Source organism: Protomyctophum bolini, assembly GCF_963924005.1.
Source record: "Protomyctophum bolini genome assembly, chromosome: 4".
Taxonomy (NCBI): Eukaryota; Metazoa; Chordata; class Actinopteri; order Myctophiformes; family Myctophidae; genus Protomyctophum; species Protomyctophum bolini.
The window spans coordinates 27,697,114-27,714,625 of NC_137865.1; the positions used below are offsets into that span (position 1 = coordinate 27,697,114).

At 40.7% G+C, this 17,512-nt stretch overlaps 2 protein-coding genes across 3 annotated transcripts in view; one reads left to right on the forward strand and one right to left on the reverse strand.

Annotated features, from left to right (window-relative positions):
- Positions 1–4,539: 4,539 nt before the first annotated feature.
- On the reverse strand, positions 4,540–6,180 carry c2cd4a (C2 calcium dependent domain containing 4A; the record flags this gene model as incomplete). Its single annotated transcript, XM_080762153.1, has 2 exons — positions 6,047–6,180; positions 4,540–5,895 (listed from the first exon to the last, which is right to left on the reverse strand). The coding sequence occupies exon 2, from the start codon at positions 5,866–5,868 to the stop codon at positions 4,540–4,542; it is 1,329 nt and encodes a 442-aa protein (XP_080618279.1). The 5' UTR covers positions 5,869–5,895; positions 6,047–6,180.
- A 5,788-nt stretch (positions 6,181–11,968) lies between these two features.
- The window catches only part of tln2b (talin 2b), a 128,507-nt gene continuing 122,963 nt past the window's right edge, over positions 11,969–17,512 (forward strand). For both annotated transcript variants that reach the window (XM_080761919.1, XM_080761920.1), the window contains exon 1: positions 11,969–12,060. The gene's annotated coding sequence lies outside the window, so the exon portion shown is untranslated. The remainder of the gene's footprint in view (positions 12,061–17,512) is intronic.

Genomic DNA, 17,512 nt, shown 5'->3' on the forward strand with positions numbered 1-17,512 from the left:
ATCAGAACACTGGTACATGTCTTGTCTTATTGACAGGCCTATCAGTACCTTCTTTGAACGATCACTCACAAAAGATTATATTGTACTTCTTTTCCATTTTCTTTTTTTTTGTTAATAATCTTATTGACAGGCCTATCAGAACACTGGTACATGTCTTGTCTTATTACGAAAAATGTTCGTCGACGAACATCTTTCGTCGACGAACATTTTTCGTCTAGTTTACTTTTGTTGACAAATATTTCATTTTCATATTTAGTCATAGTTTCAGTCATCATAGCTTAGTTTTCATTTAGTTTTCGTCGGTGAAAAATGGTAGTCGACGAACATTTTTCGGCAACGAACATCTTTCGTCAACGAACATTTTTCGTCGACGAACATTTTAGTCTAGTTTATTTTTGTTGACAAAATATTTGTATATCTTTTTTTTTTTAAAACATATGTTTATTCATTTTCTTTATATTACACAAGTATTTTCAACAATTGACATATATGTCCCCCCCCCCCCACATCCCTCTGGCAGCACAAATACAAACGAAATCTTAAAACGAAATGAATTGACAATAATAAATACAAAACAAAAATAAATAAATAATGACAAAACAAAAAATAAAACGAAAAACGAAAATAAAACACATTACATACAGTTAAACAGATTCACAATGTCCATCACAGTTCCCTACCCCCACCCCCCAGCTGACTACTCGGATATTGTATATCATATTTAGTCATAGTTTCAGTCATCATAGCTTAGTTTTCATTTAGTTTTCGTCGGTGAAAAAAGGTAGTCGACAAACATTTTTCATCTACAAAACGAGGACAACATTTTTTTCAAAAATTCAAAAAAGATGGGCTATAACCCATCGTTTTTTTTTTAAAACGGCGTGCTATAGTATGCTGTACGATATGGGCTATAGCCCATGGTCCAAAATGATGAAAAACGAGGACAAAAAAATAATTAAAAATTTTAAAAAACGATGGGCGATGGAGATTTTTTTCAAATCCTCAAAAATGATGAAAAACGCACCCGTTTGGTAGGCCAAACGAAACGAAACTAAATGGCGCCACCCTTAGGCGATTCTCTCGCTCGATTCGCTTGATAAACTGAGGTTACTAAAGTAACCCAGAGTTATCAACTCCGTAAGTCAACCCATTATTTCCCAATCTAGCCATGAGCTAGATAACCAGGCGGAAGTTGACATAAAATTGGTGGCGTTTGTTACATACGACCAACCACACACATGGACAATTCCTCTGGCAAACAGAGTTGCATATTACACAACACTGTAATGACTAACAAAACTAAAAGCAGTTTGTTTGTATTGCAATTTTAACAACAAGGCAATTCAAAGTGCTTGGCATTAAGACATGCAGAGCATTAAGACCAGGTGCAAAAGAATACAATAAAAAAGGAGAGTGATTTATTGCAATGATATTGTATTTAGTGTGGCGGTGTGAAACAGGCAAGCTTTACACCGAATCTGAGAACACTAACCCCCCTGAAGCAGAGCCTAAGATAGAGAGTTATTACCTGAACATAACATTGAACCCTTCAAGGGCATGAGTTAAGATACATGGATAATATCATACAATCCATAGAATCACATTTAAATTAGATGGAACAGGAGGAGGCTGGGGAGGTGGAGGGAGTACAACAGTTCTGTAATGCCCTGGTGATAATATAAGGTGCTTTTCTGACTATTGAAGTTTTCTTCAGTGAAATATTATATTATATAGTGCTCCCCAATGTGCCTTATAGGGTGGTACTTTTTAAGATGGGCAGCAGTAGAGATAAATTGAGAATTATTGTTACCAGCGCCTCTGTTCGCTGGATTCAAGACAGACCACATCAACGGGAACCCCTTAGAGCCCTATCAGTGGATGGCCAGGCAAGTCAACCCCCAGTAATTTCCATTTATTACGGAATTTCACAGCTGGGTCAACACTGAATACAAAAGTGTTGAACATTATCTCCCCCCACACAGGATCTGAAAACAGAAAAAAAACCTCATAGCTATTGTTATGCAACTAGGTTCCTGCGTCAGAACTGAGGTAAGCACGCATTAGATTTAAAAAACATTCATACATGTATAAACAAAACAGTTAATGCTGTCACAGAAACAGCGGCGTGGGGATATAGGTCAAGCTGAATCTGAAATGTTAATTGAAAGAGGATTGGCCATTTTATTTGACCAAGGGCTTTTCTCATCTCCCTTATATAAGCTTCCATCACAAAGCAAGGTACTGATCTAACACTGACTACAGTACTGTCAATTTTGATCAGTGGTGGAAAAAGTAATCACATTTTATACATGTATAAATACTGCAATATAGAAATACTCTGTTACAAGTAAAAGTCCGGTAAAACTATTGGCATCAAAGTGTACTTGAAGTACCAAAAATCCAAAATTATGCACGTTTTTAAATGTATAAAATCATCTGAAAATAGCCGATCTACAAGCTCACGATGCAACGCATTGTGAGCTTGTAGATCAGCTATTTTCAAATGGTCTAATTGTATTAGGGCTGAAGTGGGTAATAATTGTAGTGGAGTACATTATTTGCCTCTGAGTAGAAGTAAAAGTATTGGAAATTGAAAATATATACGTACAAATGCCAAATTGTACTTAAGTAAATGCACATAGTTTAGTGTGTCGTGACACTAACCAGATATTTATTGGGGCTTTTTGCCTTTCCCTATTGATAGATTTACAGAAGTTTGACAGGAAAACGGGATCTAGATGGGGTGAAGACACGCAGCAAAGGTCATCGGGCTCTGGACTCGAACCCGTGACACACTGTCAGGCTGAATTACCAGCCTAGGTGCCTGGACCGCTCGGCCGGCCCAGGCCACACCCTAGACTATTTCTGAGCCCTGAGAAACCTGTTAATATTTAACTAGGAGCTATAGAGGCAGCGGATGCTTTTAGGCTAAACTTTATAGCTCAAACCAGCAGGCTATATGCTTGTGTATACGTTCTGCGTTAAGAGCTTCCGCTGCACTCCACTGGGAAAACGACAACATACAGTACATCTTGCAAAGACAAAAAATATCCTTTGTCTTAAATTGGTGGGGAGAATTAGTTGAACGTATGATATAGTACTACTACTGTAGGACAATAAACATTTTAGCATGTATTTCATATTTTCCCAAGTCTAAATTCATGTTTTTTTGTATGTTGATGTATTGTTTTTATATATTTCCATTCTGAGTCATGCCAGTGAGTGCATCATTACAGAAAAAAACGATACTTCTATTTTAGTAATATGTATCCAGAGGGATTCTCAATCAACTCTACAGGATATTCTGGGCATTTTCCACCCACTGACATTAAGGTACTGGGAATTTCACAGCCTCTTGGGAGTCCATCAAGTTATGCACCGACCTATAGCAATAATTTACCAGCTCATGTCATATTGTCTAGTACACCAGCGGTTCCCAAACCTTTTTGGCCATGCACCCCCTGTTACCTCCCGACCCAGCTGATGCACCCCCACATGGAAATATAAATTGTATAAGCTATATAAAGACATATATTTCCTATATGCAGCAGTGGCTATATTCTGAATATACAGTACTTAATATGTTAATATATAATATGTTAATATATTTAAAATAAAACCATAGCACCACCATTAGCCTTCATGTTGCCCTTCATGTCCACAAGGGGTGCACGCACCACAGTTTGGGAACCACTGGTCTACACTATACTATTATACAAAATAATAATACACCAAAATGATTTAGCAACACCAGTCTGTGTGGCACTATCAGGTTAATTGCTATTTTTATTTACTGAATAAACTGAATAGGAGTCTACTGGGGTGAAACCGTCTCTTCAAGGTTTCTGGTTTCTTGGTGTATTTTTAATTAGTTGAAAGGTCAGAAGGAATAGGCAGGCTTATGTCTAATGTATGCTTTGTTGTACGACGGCGTCGCACACTGAACAGATCCAAACACCTGCAAAGCGTTGCATCTGCAATGCATTATGACCTTGTAGAATGTTGATAGATACCTTCTAATGATGAAGTATAAATCGGGCTTCGGGAGAAATATGGAAATAAGAGATGGAGAATGTCTCATGCCAGTTAATGAGGTGGACATGTTGATGTCTCACACTGATGTCTAATGATCATCAGAGTGAAGAGGAAACTGAGGTAATAATTTGTCATCCACAGAACTATCTGCTAATATCATATATGTATGAGAGGCAAGAAGGAGGTAATGAGATTTAAATCGTTTTTGTGGTATTGACAAGGTCAATATTTCAATTTTCTTCTTTTCTTTCTGTATATTGCCTATTATATATATATATATATATATATATATATATATTTAGCAAATCAATTCTGACTGCATTGCATAAATAGTTATTACAAAATACAATGATATCAGCCACATTGTAAAAAGGAAATAAAGTAGGAAAGACTGACAAACTATATACATTTTGTTCATTTATTTTATATAAAATTGTGGTGTACAGTACAAAATTAAAATAAATATTTCAACATAGAAATGAATAAATAAGGAAGTGCTCTGGTTTAATACATTATGATGCTAGAGAGAGGCAAATCACATTCACCCAGAATACAGTCTCTTTTCATTGTGGACATTTTGTTCACTACTTTAAAGCGAAGAGAGCACTGGTAGATGTCTCCTTCAGATATACTATCGAAGAAGAAATCCTCATTAAAGATGGGATTACGGCTCTTCCTGATGACCGTGCTGCGTTGCTTCTGGACCTTTCCCGGAATCAAGGAGATGCTGATGCTGCAGTTGATGCTTTTGGAGTCCACAGAACGTGCATAGAGACCCTCTGCATTTATCAAGCGAACCCGTAACCTTTGATTGTCGGGACAGTACTCTGCTGAGAGGCGCAGGCTGCCGTCTTTCCCTATTGGTACCATAGTCTCCTTCATTACCCGCTCCCTGTTCAGAGTCAAGTCCAAGGGGAAAAAGGTGGGTGGCACCAGGCCAAAGCTGTTGGGCAGGCCCCCCACCACCACGCCGTCAGATGACCTTCTCATCACATTGGGGCTGTTATCCGTGGAGCTGCTTTCGTCGGTGGACAGGGAGTTGTTCCTCACCACTGTTGGCTTCCTCACATTCCTGGACAGCAGGCGTTCATGGCTCAGTGCTTTGAAGAGGGAGGGCTCGGCCGGGCACCTGCTCAGCAGTGGCGAGCTGAATGGCGAGGACTCTGTGGAAGATGTGGTGTCACTATCCATTGTGACCTGCCTGTTCAGCGAGTAGAACCTCGGGGACAGCCTGGAGGTCAGGCTGTTGAGGCTGAAGGAGGAGGGTGAGGTGGATCGAGGCACTTTGGAGCATGTGCTGGACCTGCTCCGAGACAAGAGGAGGGGGATGGAGCCTGGTTCCGTATGGAAGAGAGACTCCTTCCTCCTGGTGTGGGGGCTTTCCAATAAGGTGCAAAATCCGTAGCAGGTCTGTGCTTTGGCCATGTGTGGAAGCGATAAGGCTGCCTGGCTGTGGGGGTCTGCATTCGTGGTCTCCTCATCACTACCGTCATCATAGGGGCTGTCGTCTACACTCTCCACCTGGATGATGTGTGGGCTGTGGAGCTCATTCCACATCTCCCCTTTGGGGGTGGCCCTCTCGCAGGGAGACACCCTGAAGATGGGGGCTCTGTGCTCTGTGTTCTTGGCCTCTTGCAGAGATGTAATGTTGGGAGGGATGCAGAACTCTGGGATGGTGTCGGGGGTGATGACATTAGGGCAGAGGGAGCTCCTCTTGGCTTTGTCTGATTTCTCCCCGAACATGAAGTCACCAAGTCTAAAGCTGTACTCGGTCGAGGGTAGAGGCAGGTTGGTTCTCTCCACCGACACACGGATTTTGTCCACCACCCACATGGGCCCTCCAACAGAGATTTACTGTAACTGTCCAAAAACAAAAAGGATATGCTTGTTATATGTACTGCTCTATGTTCCTAACAATAAGACATTATTTAAAAGCAAGTATCTATTTACACCACTTGAAAACCACGTTTAAACGACCTCCTGTAGCTATTATGTTGAGAGTTATGCTTACCATGAATTGAAATCCAGGCTTATCCACAGGACTAGAATCTCGTACAGGATTTTCAGATAACTGAGGGTAAATGTGTGGGGTCTTGATATCTCTGTGGCTCTCCTGACAGCAGGCAGCGTCCTTATCAAGACCAGCTCATACTGTACGTGGGCATCTGAGAGGCTGAGGCGGTTTAAATAAGGCTGACACCAGCGAGTCTAACACACTCCCCTCCTGCTCCGACACGATCCTCCCTCTTTCCTTTCCCACTTGTTCCCATGGCAATATTGTATACAAGCTGCAACAGAGCACAATGCTCCCACATGTAAGGCTCAACAAGTTAAACATAGGCCTACTCCTTTGAGAGTGAACAGTCATTAACCAAAGGAAAGATTTCGGTTTGTTTTTCCACATATGTAAATGAGATGATGTGTGTGACCTTGGTTTGTGAACATAAACAATGTGAAATGATAACAGTTTGTGCATGCTGGGACAGATTTAGAGCACTTGAACGGCTTTAACCTTTACTTTTTGGAGATAAACCTGAGCTATAGTTTGGTCCAGCATTATCTCATCAATTTGTTACTACGCAATGACAATTATTCCTCATAAAACATTACTTGTTTGCTTGGCTTATTGCTGCCATTAGAATTGCACTTGTTGCTTTAGTGAAGTTAAGCTTATTGAACATACACAAGTCACGTGTAAGGATATCCGTGTCATTTAAAAAAGAAATATTGCTTTCCTAGTGCACACACTTGTACTTTGTATGGCCTTTGTATTTTCAAGATAAAAAAATATTGAGTGCAGGTGTTTGCTATTACACTATTTAAAGTGGAGTAGTAGCAGAATGCACAAGTTCAAGTTTGGCTTCAGGTTCTGGCATTGGAAGAGGATTTCTGACTTAACGAAGATCCAACTCAATGCATGCACATCCATGATTTGTACATCTACCTCTCTAGAGAGTTGCTCACTTAAGAGCATATACAGAGAAAGAACGTGAGAGCACAAATATAACAGGATAAATTGTAAAAGTAAGTAGAGTGCAAAAAACAAATTATATAAAGTAACTAGGATAGGAGGTAAACATCAAACCTTGCATAATAACTTACTTAGCATGTCTGGACAAGCAAACTGTATATTATCTACTGTATATTGTATACTGTATGACTTGTGAATAACATACTGTCATAAAGTAAGCCTAATACTTCTTGTAACATCTTTATTTTGATGGTCGAAACATTAGTCGTTTGTATACTAGCAGCTGAAAATGTCCATGCTCCAGTGTCCTCTCCTCCTTCTGCATCTTTATTTTGATGTCAGTACTACCCTCTTGTGGTAAGAAAACTCTAATGTAGCTTAACCATGAAATAAAATGACTTTATGCTTTGCACAAAAGACTACAGAACATGCAAGGGGATCTGTATGTTTTATTTGGAATGTACTTTAGTTATTAACACAGTAAAAACGAATATCTATCGACCGACCTACCTACCTACCTACCTACCTACAACAGCAATGTATAGTGTATATCTGCCCAATACTACTAGTGAAGCATTACCAAAAGTACCACAAATATAATCAACCTACACATATGTAGCCTGAACTTATTTATTTATAGAACAATTCATCTTCTTAATATCTTTAAAATTATTAAACCATCCATATTAAAACAATCTTACAATTTCATTATACTAGAAAACAATGATCCGTACTGTACATTATTATTTGTACTCTTTCTCCCACATGGACACCCTTTATTTTTCCTCTTATAGACAAGACTGCTTTGTCCAAGGTTCAAGTGGAGTCATCAGTTGCCCTGTGTAACGTACGAGGACTACATCAAGACAGCATGATGTCATAGCTAATGAAAAAGGAAGGTGCTTCTGAGAAATGTTTTCCAGAATGTCTGAATTGCAACATTACCTCAAGGACTATAAATCTTCCCCCAGTGTCTCAATTAGCTAATTAGCTGACTAGATTAAGTGCTACTGTCTGGGTTTGAATCCAACTCAGCCTGGGATGCATGTCTCTCCCTTCTCAAGCAGGAACCCTCTGTTTCCTTTTTTTCTTTCTTACTTCTATGACTTTTGTCATAGTCACCCGTCACACTGACTGTTCCTGCATTAAAAAAATAGGATTTTCCAATGTTCCAATATAATTCCTTTAGGATTCTGAATTCCTATAAGAATGTTCCAATGTTCCAATGGAACATTTGGGATCCTATTCAAGAATCCCGAAAATATAATATGTCGACTACTTGGATGCGGCCTACGGAGTACAGTTGTGCTATCCATAGGCTACAAGATTTAATATGTTTCAAAAGTAAGCTATTCCAACAACAACAAAAAGCGTTGCTCACAATAGCTGATACATAGTGTACTGCTGATGTAATAGCTGGTGCAAAACAATTCTGATGCTAAACTAATTTTGCTAGCTGACCCATTCAGGCCATTTCGGGTCCCCTACCCTGTCTATATGGGGACGTGAAGTACAGTCGCCTTCGCCAATTACATCTTTGCCTGAAGGAACGCTGCATTCCCTACAAAATGTAAGCTGAAAATTTAAGCTATGTATGTCCAAGCTCTACAGTAGCCCAATTAACTTACCCTGTTCAATTCTCACCCAAGTCTAGGCTTGGGCAGCTGCTAAGTAACCATGAAAATAGTGCCCCGCTAATATCATTTTTTATCACTGCAGTTACTTTTACCACCTGTGCTACTAACCTGATTCATATACCTTGCATTTCAAGTATCTCAGATACTGCCCCAACAATGTTAAAACTTGCCCTTTTGAACACAAGGTCCTTCATGCGTACGAAGTCTCAGTTATTTTTTAACTTGAAGCACGACAGGGCAAAATAGTTGGGGGTAGTGGGGTACATGACTACATGTGCCATTTTTTATTTGTAAAAAGCTGTCCTTTGAGCCTTTGAATATTTAGCATGTAAAATGGTAATGAAATGCTCTCCATGCATTTTATATGTAGGCCACCAAGATTTCCTTGAGCACTTCACTTCACTGAGATGCTGAATTTGAACTGAATTTGACTGTTTAGTAATTTCAGGTGATCTGAACATACATCTCCAATGTTAATGTGCTGAAGGTTGCTTTATCAGATAATTCTTGTATATTCTTTGACCTCTTCATTACACCAAAAAATAAGATTGGATCTGAAACTATTAAAAATAGATACATTAATGAGAATACCACAACACTTTTTGTGGAAGCCATCAAAGCTGAATTCGATCTAGCATCAAATCATGATGATCTGAAAACTAGGACCATATTACAATATGACCATATTACACCAAATGTTGTTACTTAAATCTATACATTTGTGGCTCTGGGCCCAGCTACATCTCAGACATGCTGAAGCCATATGAACCATCTAGAACCCTTAGGTCATCTGGGGGGCTGGCCTACTAATTGTTCACCCCATAGTTGGAACAAAACATGGGGAAGCAGCATTTCACTATTATACACCACAAACCTGGAATAATATTCCAGGTTACATTAGGAAATCCCCAACCATAGCTGTTTTTAAGTCTATTTAAAAACATATTTATTTAACATTGCCTATATCCTAATGATGTTTAATAACAGCTAGGTCTTGCCTGGGCTTTTAATCAATTGGGTGTTCTAATTTATATATCTAAACAGTATTTAATTGTGTCTATTGAAATCTTTGTTCATTTTTGAAGTGCACTGTTGCATTCTGTATTTGTTTTTATTTTTCAACTACATTCTGATGATTTTCAGACAAATGTTATATTACTTTGAGTTTAAGTTTAGGCAGTTCTTTGAGGTGAGGTTAAGGTATGGTTTATCCATAGGTTTAGGCATAGTTTCACTGAGGTTAGCGTTATGATTAAGGTTACGGTTTAATAGCCATATTTTACTAAAAGGTGCCCAGTCTTCCGAGGTCTGGTTCCAACTTTGCATTGGTGCCCACATTTCCCAGGGGCCCAGCCTTCCGAGGCCTGGTGCCCACTCTTCTCTAGTGACCAGTCTCCCCCAAAAATGGTGCCCAGATTTCCATAATGTGCCAACCCTTGCTCTGTGTATAAGCTTGACATGAAAATTGTCAGAAATCAATTACTTAATTTATTGGTATGTTTTACATATCATTTATGTACTTTTAAGAGTATAGGCATTGGTGTGACTTTAAACTTACAAATACATTTTGTTTGTCAAAACATTTTGCTTGTTTGTCCTCATGAGCGCATTAGTGTTTTGACTTGAATTCGCTTTTTTAGTGCATAAATTATATTCTACCAATCAATTTAGCATTTCCTGCAAACTTTTTAGTTGATTCTCTCCTACATGTTTCTGGCCTGGTGGCAACTGTGAGCACATTGAGGAATTATTATGCTATAACATTTTATGATTAATTGTCTGTTTCAGTAACTTTTTATCTAGCTTTTAATTATTAAAAGCATGGCTGTTGTTCAGCAGTCAAACAAGTCATTGTTAATGAATTACAGTAGGCATATAAATAAATCCCAAAAGACAGGGATTATTATTTCTGGGTCATTGCTGTATATCCACGATTTATGATATAGACTAAACTGTAGGCTAGGCCTTTTTATGCATGTTAACACCACCATATTCTCAATAATTTGTTTTTCGCTCTAAAAGAACAGACATTTCCAACTGTTACAGTAGTTGTTTATATTAATTCCCATTAGAGGGCAGTATAGAGTTAGAAAACAAGACGACAGACAGAAAGCATATAGGCCTACAGTAGAAATGGAGATTATGGTGGAAGAAGCTGAGAGGGTGCTTGTCTCATTTGAATAGCTTTCTTTCTGTATTGTATGGCGTATGCTATAGTATTTAACTATTTATGACCCTTTTCCACAAATTATAAATGTCAGCAGGATCCTTTGGTGCGGTACTACTCACTATGTCCACAGGGAATTAGGAGATACAGAATTCAGCCTAATCTTTGAAATGCACACAGTGTGTGTGTGTGGTGGTGATTTTTGGTTTACAGGCATTTCAAGCATCAGTGCAGTTTTCATAATATGAGAGTATAATTACTTTTCATTATAAATGGACTGTCTGTACAGTACTGTCTGTACAGCTGTACAGTGCTGTACAGTAGGTCCACCTGATCAAGCCTACCCTATTATGATGAGGCTGAAGTAACATTAGCCTGGCAGTGAGGCCGTTCTCCCTCCATCCTATTTGTTAACGAGGAATTGCGTAGCTGTCTCTTGCTGTTTGATGTGGACGGGCCCCTCTGGTTATACAATATCATCTTTCTTGTGTCATCGATCTTGTGTCAACTGTCGAGGTATAAGTATTGAGGTCTATATTCCACTGATGCCTGGTCTACTGACAGACTTTTGGCAGGTATGCCTCACTGCCCAAAGCCACATTTGACTAGTTCACAAAGGATGGGGGGCCAAGGGTCTCCAAGAGAAAACACAACCATTCAGCATCTCTCTCTCTGCGCGCGCGCACACGCACGCACGCACACGCACACACGCACACACACACACACACACACACACACACACACACACGCTTCCATATACACACAAGCACACGGGCACAAACTGTACGATTGTGTTAGCCCCATTTTAGAAGACATGAGGGACAGCATTCCGGAAAATTAAGAGCTTCTGGGAGTGCTTAACTGGATCCATACTCCGTTTGATTGTATTTTCAAATCTATTTTAGGATGCATAAATAATGCATTTGATCTGAAAACCATGCGAGACACGCTTCCTTTAGTTGTGCCGCATATAACAATTGTGATTTAAAACATTTTAATAATTCCACTGTACACAGTAAAATCCTCGGTGTTAATTTAAACGTGAGTGCAGTGTACAAATCGAACCAAATGGACCCGGTAAGGGTCCTCTCATGGAGGATTTGGTATTCTTTCACTGTGTACGATAGGCTGAACGAGGAGGGGCTTGATACCGTGGAGGAGGCAGGGAGTGCTGCTCATCTGAACCGCTTGCAGTTTGTGTCGTCTACATCCAAGCCAGTTTGCATGTATTAACCAGAAACACATTGCAGGTAGGATTTGGCTTGTATTCTTCTTCTTGCTGTTTTGTTGTTGTTGTTCTTCCTCTCCTTTTTAAATCTTCCCGACATGTCTTTGGCACTGACATTGTAGTTTGGATGTAATCACGTCCTATATGGTCCTTCAGAAGGGCAGCGCGGTTGCTCGATGTAGGTTCCGTAGAAGCGCTGCCTGAGAACATCGCAAAAATAATTAAAAAAGGCTCCGACCACTCTTTGCATCATTATCATCATCATCTATATAACATTTCAGTACCCTTGCTCGCTTTTATTTTGATTTGATTAACCATGTCGCCTCATCTGCTGGTGGTGACTATCAGTCAAAAGATATTCCCATCTTCTTATAGTGATTGCACCTGACATTGGCCGAAAACAAATAATAAGATAAATGTTTCATTGACCTACTTGCCCAATGCCTGGTGATTGTATTGGGTTAAATATACCTAAGCCTAATACTGGTTTAGGCTACCTATCATACAGACACATTGAATTCCGTGCACAGAAGTAGGCTATTGGCTCGCAAATTAATGCTGTCAATGCTGCTAGTGCTGTCCTGTTTTTCTATCTCCCTAAAGATGCAGAGTACTGGTAACTTAAAAGAGCGGACTTGAGCCAAATGATCTCTGACTGGAGAGTTAATATAATATAAAACTCTCATTGTCATCGTGATTCGTGAGAATGATTGTTTTGCTCCTATAGCTTAGCTACACATTTATAATTTAGTGTGTCAGCTGTGCCATGCGATCTTTTAGTTGGCTATTTCTATTTGGTTCATAGCTGTGTTTGAAGGGCAAGGCAACCTGGATGTGTTGACACTTGACAATGTTGTTATAAAGCTTATGAGGCTACACAGTAAACTCATACAAATTTTCCTTGTTATTCAAATGCATGTCTGTCGGGTTATAGGTTATCACTGTAAAACCATTAGTTACACTGTCAGCCACTGTTGACCACATCCACTGAAGATGCTACAGATTTGGCTGCTGTAAGTAACCCAACCCTTTACTGTTAAACCAAACCCCTTTCCCCCCAGTGTGGCAATAGAAACGATGATTGTTTGAGATTTATTTATTGCATGATCGTGATTTCCAACCAACAGTAGCCTATTACAGAGACATGTTTTACTTGGCTAAATATGTATTAAATAAGGTCAGTCAGTTTATATATTCTGCAGTGAGCTCTGGTCCTAAATAATGACACCATTACCTACAGTATAGTGGTGGTCACTTATACTAGTAGTAAACATGCATGGCTGATGTTGGATAAATGCATCCACTAAGCATGCTGTAGTGTAGATATGAAATTATATACTGTCATGTGTGAATGTTACCCTAAATAGGGCTTCCAAGGTGTGATAGTATACCAGTCATGTGATACATCCTTCAGACACATTCCTCTTTGCAGCACAGATGAATTAGCTGTTTTCAGTTATCCATGCTTATGAACACGTATGTGCACAAGACACAAGGATTCCTAGGCCCCACTAGATGTGAATGGAGCAGTTTCTTAAGAGTTGTTTAACTTGTTTGATATAATCATTAAATCCTACTGGTCATTTTACAATATCACCTGGTGTTTCATATGAATATGGAATGTCAGAACAGGTCAACTCCATATATAGAGATCTATAAGGGTGGCAGCGGGGCAGTGTCTTGAGTGTACAGGGTTTGATGAGGGCCCGGGCCCGGCCTTAATTTTCCGGCCTGTTTTCACCGGCTGCCAAGAGCAGCTGCACTAATAACTTTGGGGCGGGCCCGTCTAGAGTTTGAATAGACAGGTACAGTATCAGTCAAAAGGGACATGTGGACCTAGCGGAGACTAGCGACCACTTTGTGGAAGCTAATGGGGATCCTAATAAATAAATCGAAGAGGAAGGACGGATGGCCGGATGGGGTAGGATCAATATATGAAATGTCAGAATAGATCAGCTCCATATATGGAGATCTAAGGGTTTGAGGTTTGAGTTGCTGGCCAAAATTGATGACATCAGGGATCTCCATATATGGGCATTCCCATATATGGGCTTAATATTCTCCATTCTCCATCCCTGATGATATCACGTGATGTCACAAGGCATGACCATATATGGAGGTATGGGGTGACAGAAGGACAGGACGGACTGACGGGAAATGCATGTTTTCATAGTGCTGACAATTCGTTGCATTGTCGAAATCTCTTTCAACTAGAAAAAGTGCCCTTCTGGGCACAGGTCTCCACCAGGAGGATAGGAGTGTGTGTGTGTGATGCTTGGCCTGTTGTAGCGCCACCATGAGGCTGATTTGAAAATTGTCAAGTGGCATTTCTTCCAAAGCCTAGTGGGAATATGCATGCACAGTTTCACCACAATCGGACGCTGTGTTGAGTAGTTGTGGTGATTTGTACAAAGCGGGCTACTCCTGAAAAGTTTAGAAGCCAATCGTAGTCAATGATGTTAGATTATGAGAAATCAAACAAACATATGTTGGCCTCCTGGTGGCGCTATAAAGAGCAGATGTGAAAAATTCCAGGCAAAAGTTTTTCCTTGGCCTCTAGGGAGTTGGCATACAAAGTTATCCACAGATCCGTGCAGTTATCGGCCAGTTATAGCACCACCATGAAGCTGAGTTGAAAATGTGGCATTTCTTCCTCGGCCTAGTGGGAATGTGCGTGCACATTGCACAATTTCACGGAAATCACACTATGTGTTCATGATTTGCAGCATTTTGTTTGAAACTGAGCACTCCTGCGAACTTTGGAAGCCAATCTTAGCCAATCAGGATGGAGTCTGAGAAATCTGAAAGTCCCGTTTCGTTGAATGGCTCTAGAGAGACTATGTACCAATTTGCGTGATGTTTGGACAAAATCTGTGTACTGTCCAAAAACTTGTTTTGTACAAAGCGGCCTCCTGGTGGCGCTATAACAGGCCGTTCTGAACATTTTGGGGCAGAGGTTCATCGTTGGCATCCATGGAGTGTGTGTGCAAAATCTGGCATCGACCGGGTTAACGGTGCCGGAGATTAGCTGTTCACAGACGGACGGACGGACACACACACGGACACACGGATGGACTGAGTGCAAAACATACTCTCTCCCCATGCCTTCGGCCTGGTGGAGACAATAAAGCGATTTTGGTGTGGAGTGGAAAAAAGGAGTGCACCAAGAAGTATAGAGTCCCAGGGGACTCCAGTCAACTAAACATTTTCTTGAAATTCATTTTATGGTTAGTTAACACAACTCACAAAAGTCCACTTTTTTAGTTTAACAAGTATACAGTATATGTATACTGTGTTTTTAAATTGATTATATGATATGCTAATCTTGAGCGTTTACAGTATACTGTACCAGCATTATATTTTGCGTCAGTGTTATTGTTATATTACCAAAGAGCCATTACCTGATACAGATATGGAAGGATACAGTATCAATGTCTTTCAAATCTATTGTGTCTAATCTCTTCTATCCCAGAATGTGTCTTCACACAGAGGTGGAGCAATAGGCCCACCTACAGAGCCACAAAGGGACTAATTGAAGGTCAGACATACATGACATGGAAAAGAATAATCTGGAGATTAAATACTGCCATAAAAGGGTTTATGAATTGTCAACACTCCTTCCTGATCAAGGAGCTCAGCTGTTTGTAGGATTAATGTATTCATTTTCAGACTAGCCACATAGGTGTGTGTGTGTGTGTGTGTGTGTGTGTGTGTGTGTGTGTGTGTGTGTGTGTGTGTGTGTGTGTGTGTGTGTGTGTGTGTGTGTGTGTGTGTGTGTGAGAGAGTGTGTGTCTGTGTGTGTTGAGTGTCCTGAGCATGACGTTAAACTGCTCCGTTGTAACTACCACCGTGTAATGTAGTGGGTGCAGATTTAAGATACATTCGCAAACCTCTGTGGACTGTGCTTCAACACCATCCCAACCTCTGTGGACACTGTGTGCTTCAACACCATCCCAAGCTTGCATACAACAAGGCACTGCTCGCCAATGGAGTATACTGACAGCCGGTGCTGCCTGGTGGCCTTTCCCATTAGCAGCTATCTGGAAGAGAGGCGTTGGACCTGGCCTTCTAGCGGTGTGTCCGTCTGCTGTCGGAACAACAGTGGGTGGATTTTGGGCCCATGGGATCAGCTACGCAAGGAGAACGATATGACACCGAGCGGCAATGCAGGAGTGGACTGAGAAATTGTTTCCTCTGGTGGTCTTCACCTCAACTCTGGTGGTCCAGCCTGTGACATGCCAACGGACTGGTTGTTGGAGGGGGTTTCGAACGATGCCAACATGCTTTTTGTATTGTGACTGAGGATGCATGCCTTGATTTTGTTGACGTAAGAGTGTGTGTGTGTGTGTGTGTGTGTGTGTGTGTGTGTGTGTGTGTGTGTGTGTGTGTGTGTGTGTGTGTGTGTGTGTGTGTGTGTGTGTGTGTGTGTGTGTGTGTGTGTGTGTGTGTGTGTGTGTGTGTGTGTGTGTGTGTGTGTGTGTGTGTGTGTGTGTGTGTGTGTGTGTGTGTGTTTGCGTGTGCCTGTGCACGCGCACACATTTATGTACAGTATGTATTCATTAGACACACTATTTTTAGTGATGCTAGGGGTTAGGGGCTGCTGCTAGGGCTTTTGCATTTGCACATCTCATTTTATGGAAATTGAAAACAGTGAGGCTATATAAATCTCAATCTCATCAGTGGTGTATTGCACCTGCGCCCTCAAAGTGTTAGCCCTTGGCTCATCCCTGGTTTAATATAGAAGCTGGGACCTTCCCAATCCGTAGTGCATCTGTGATAGAGTTTGTCAAAGCAGGGATGTCACAAGCTCACATGCGGTTTGCACCCACCAGCCAAAAGTGAAGCTATTTTACTGTTCATCATATAAAACACAGGAGGGATTCATTTGATCAAGTTTTCCCGAAAAAAAAATCATGAGGTTAAAATGGTAAATGGTGCATTTATATAGCATTTATATTTGCATAGATTGTGCATTAAATTCACACACCGATGGCAGCGGAAACCATGCAAGGCACCAACCAGCACATCAGGAGCAATTAGGGGTTCAGTGTCTTGCTCAAGGACACTTCGACACTAACTCTGGGGGAGCCCAGGTTCGAACTGGCAACCTTGCGGTTACCATCCAGCCACACTAGGCGTGGAATTGGCGCAGCTCCATTCACGGAGCAGAGTCTGCGGGAGTCCACAATGGTACGCTGACACCATAATCAATGTAACCCAAGTATGGGGAGGGATCTGGGAGTTCCAGTCTACCTCAACTTGTTCTATGGACTGGAGAGAGCACTGTTGGAAAAATATTATTAGATATTTTAAGACCCCATACCAGGAAAAATACAAAGGGGACGATAGGCTGTGCTGGAGGCAGTGTGGGGCAAAGAAAGCCAACCACTTCCACATTTTCTGGGGGTGCCCCAAATTGGGGGTGTTTTGGAACAATATTCACAAATCACTGTGCTCAGTATTTAATACTCCAA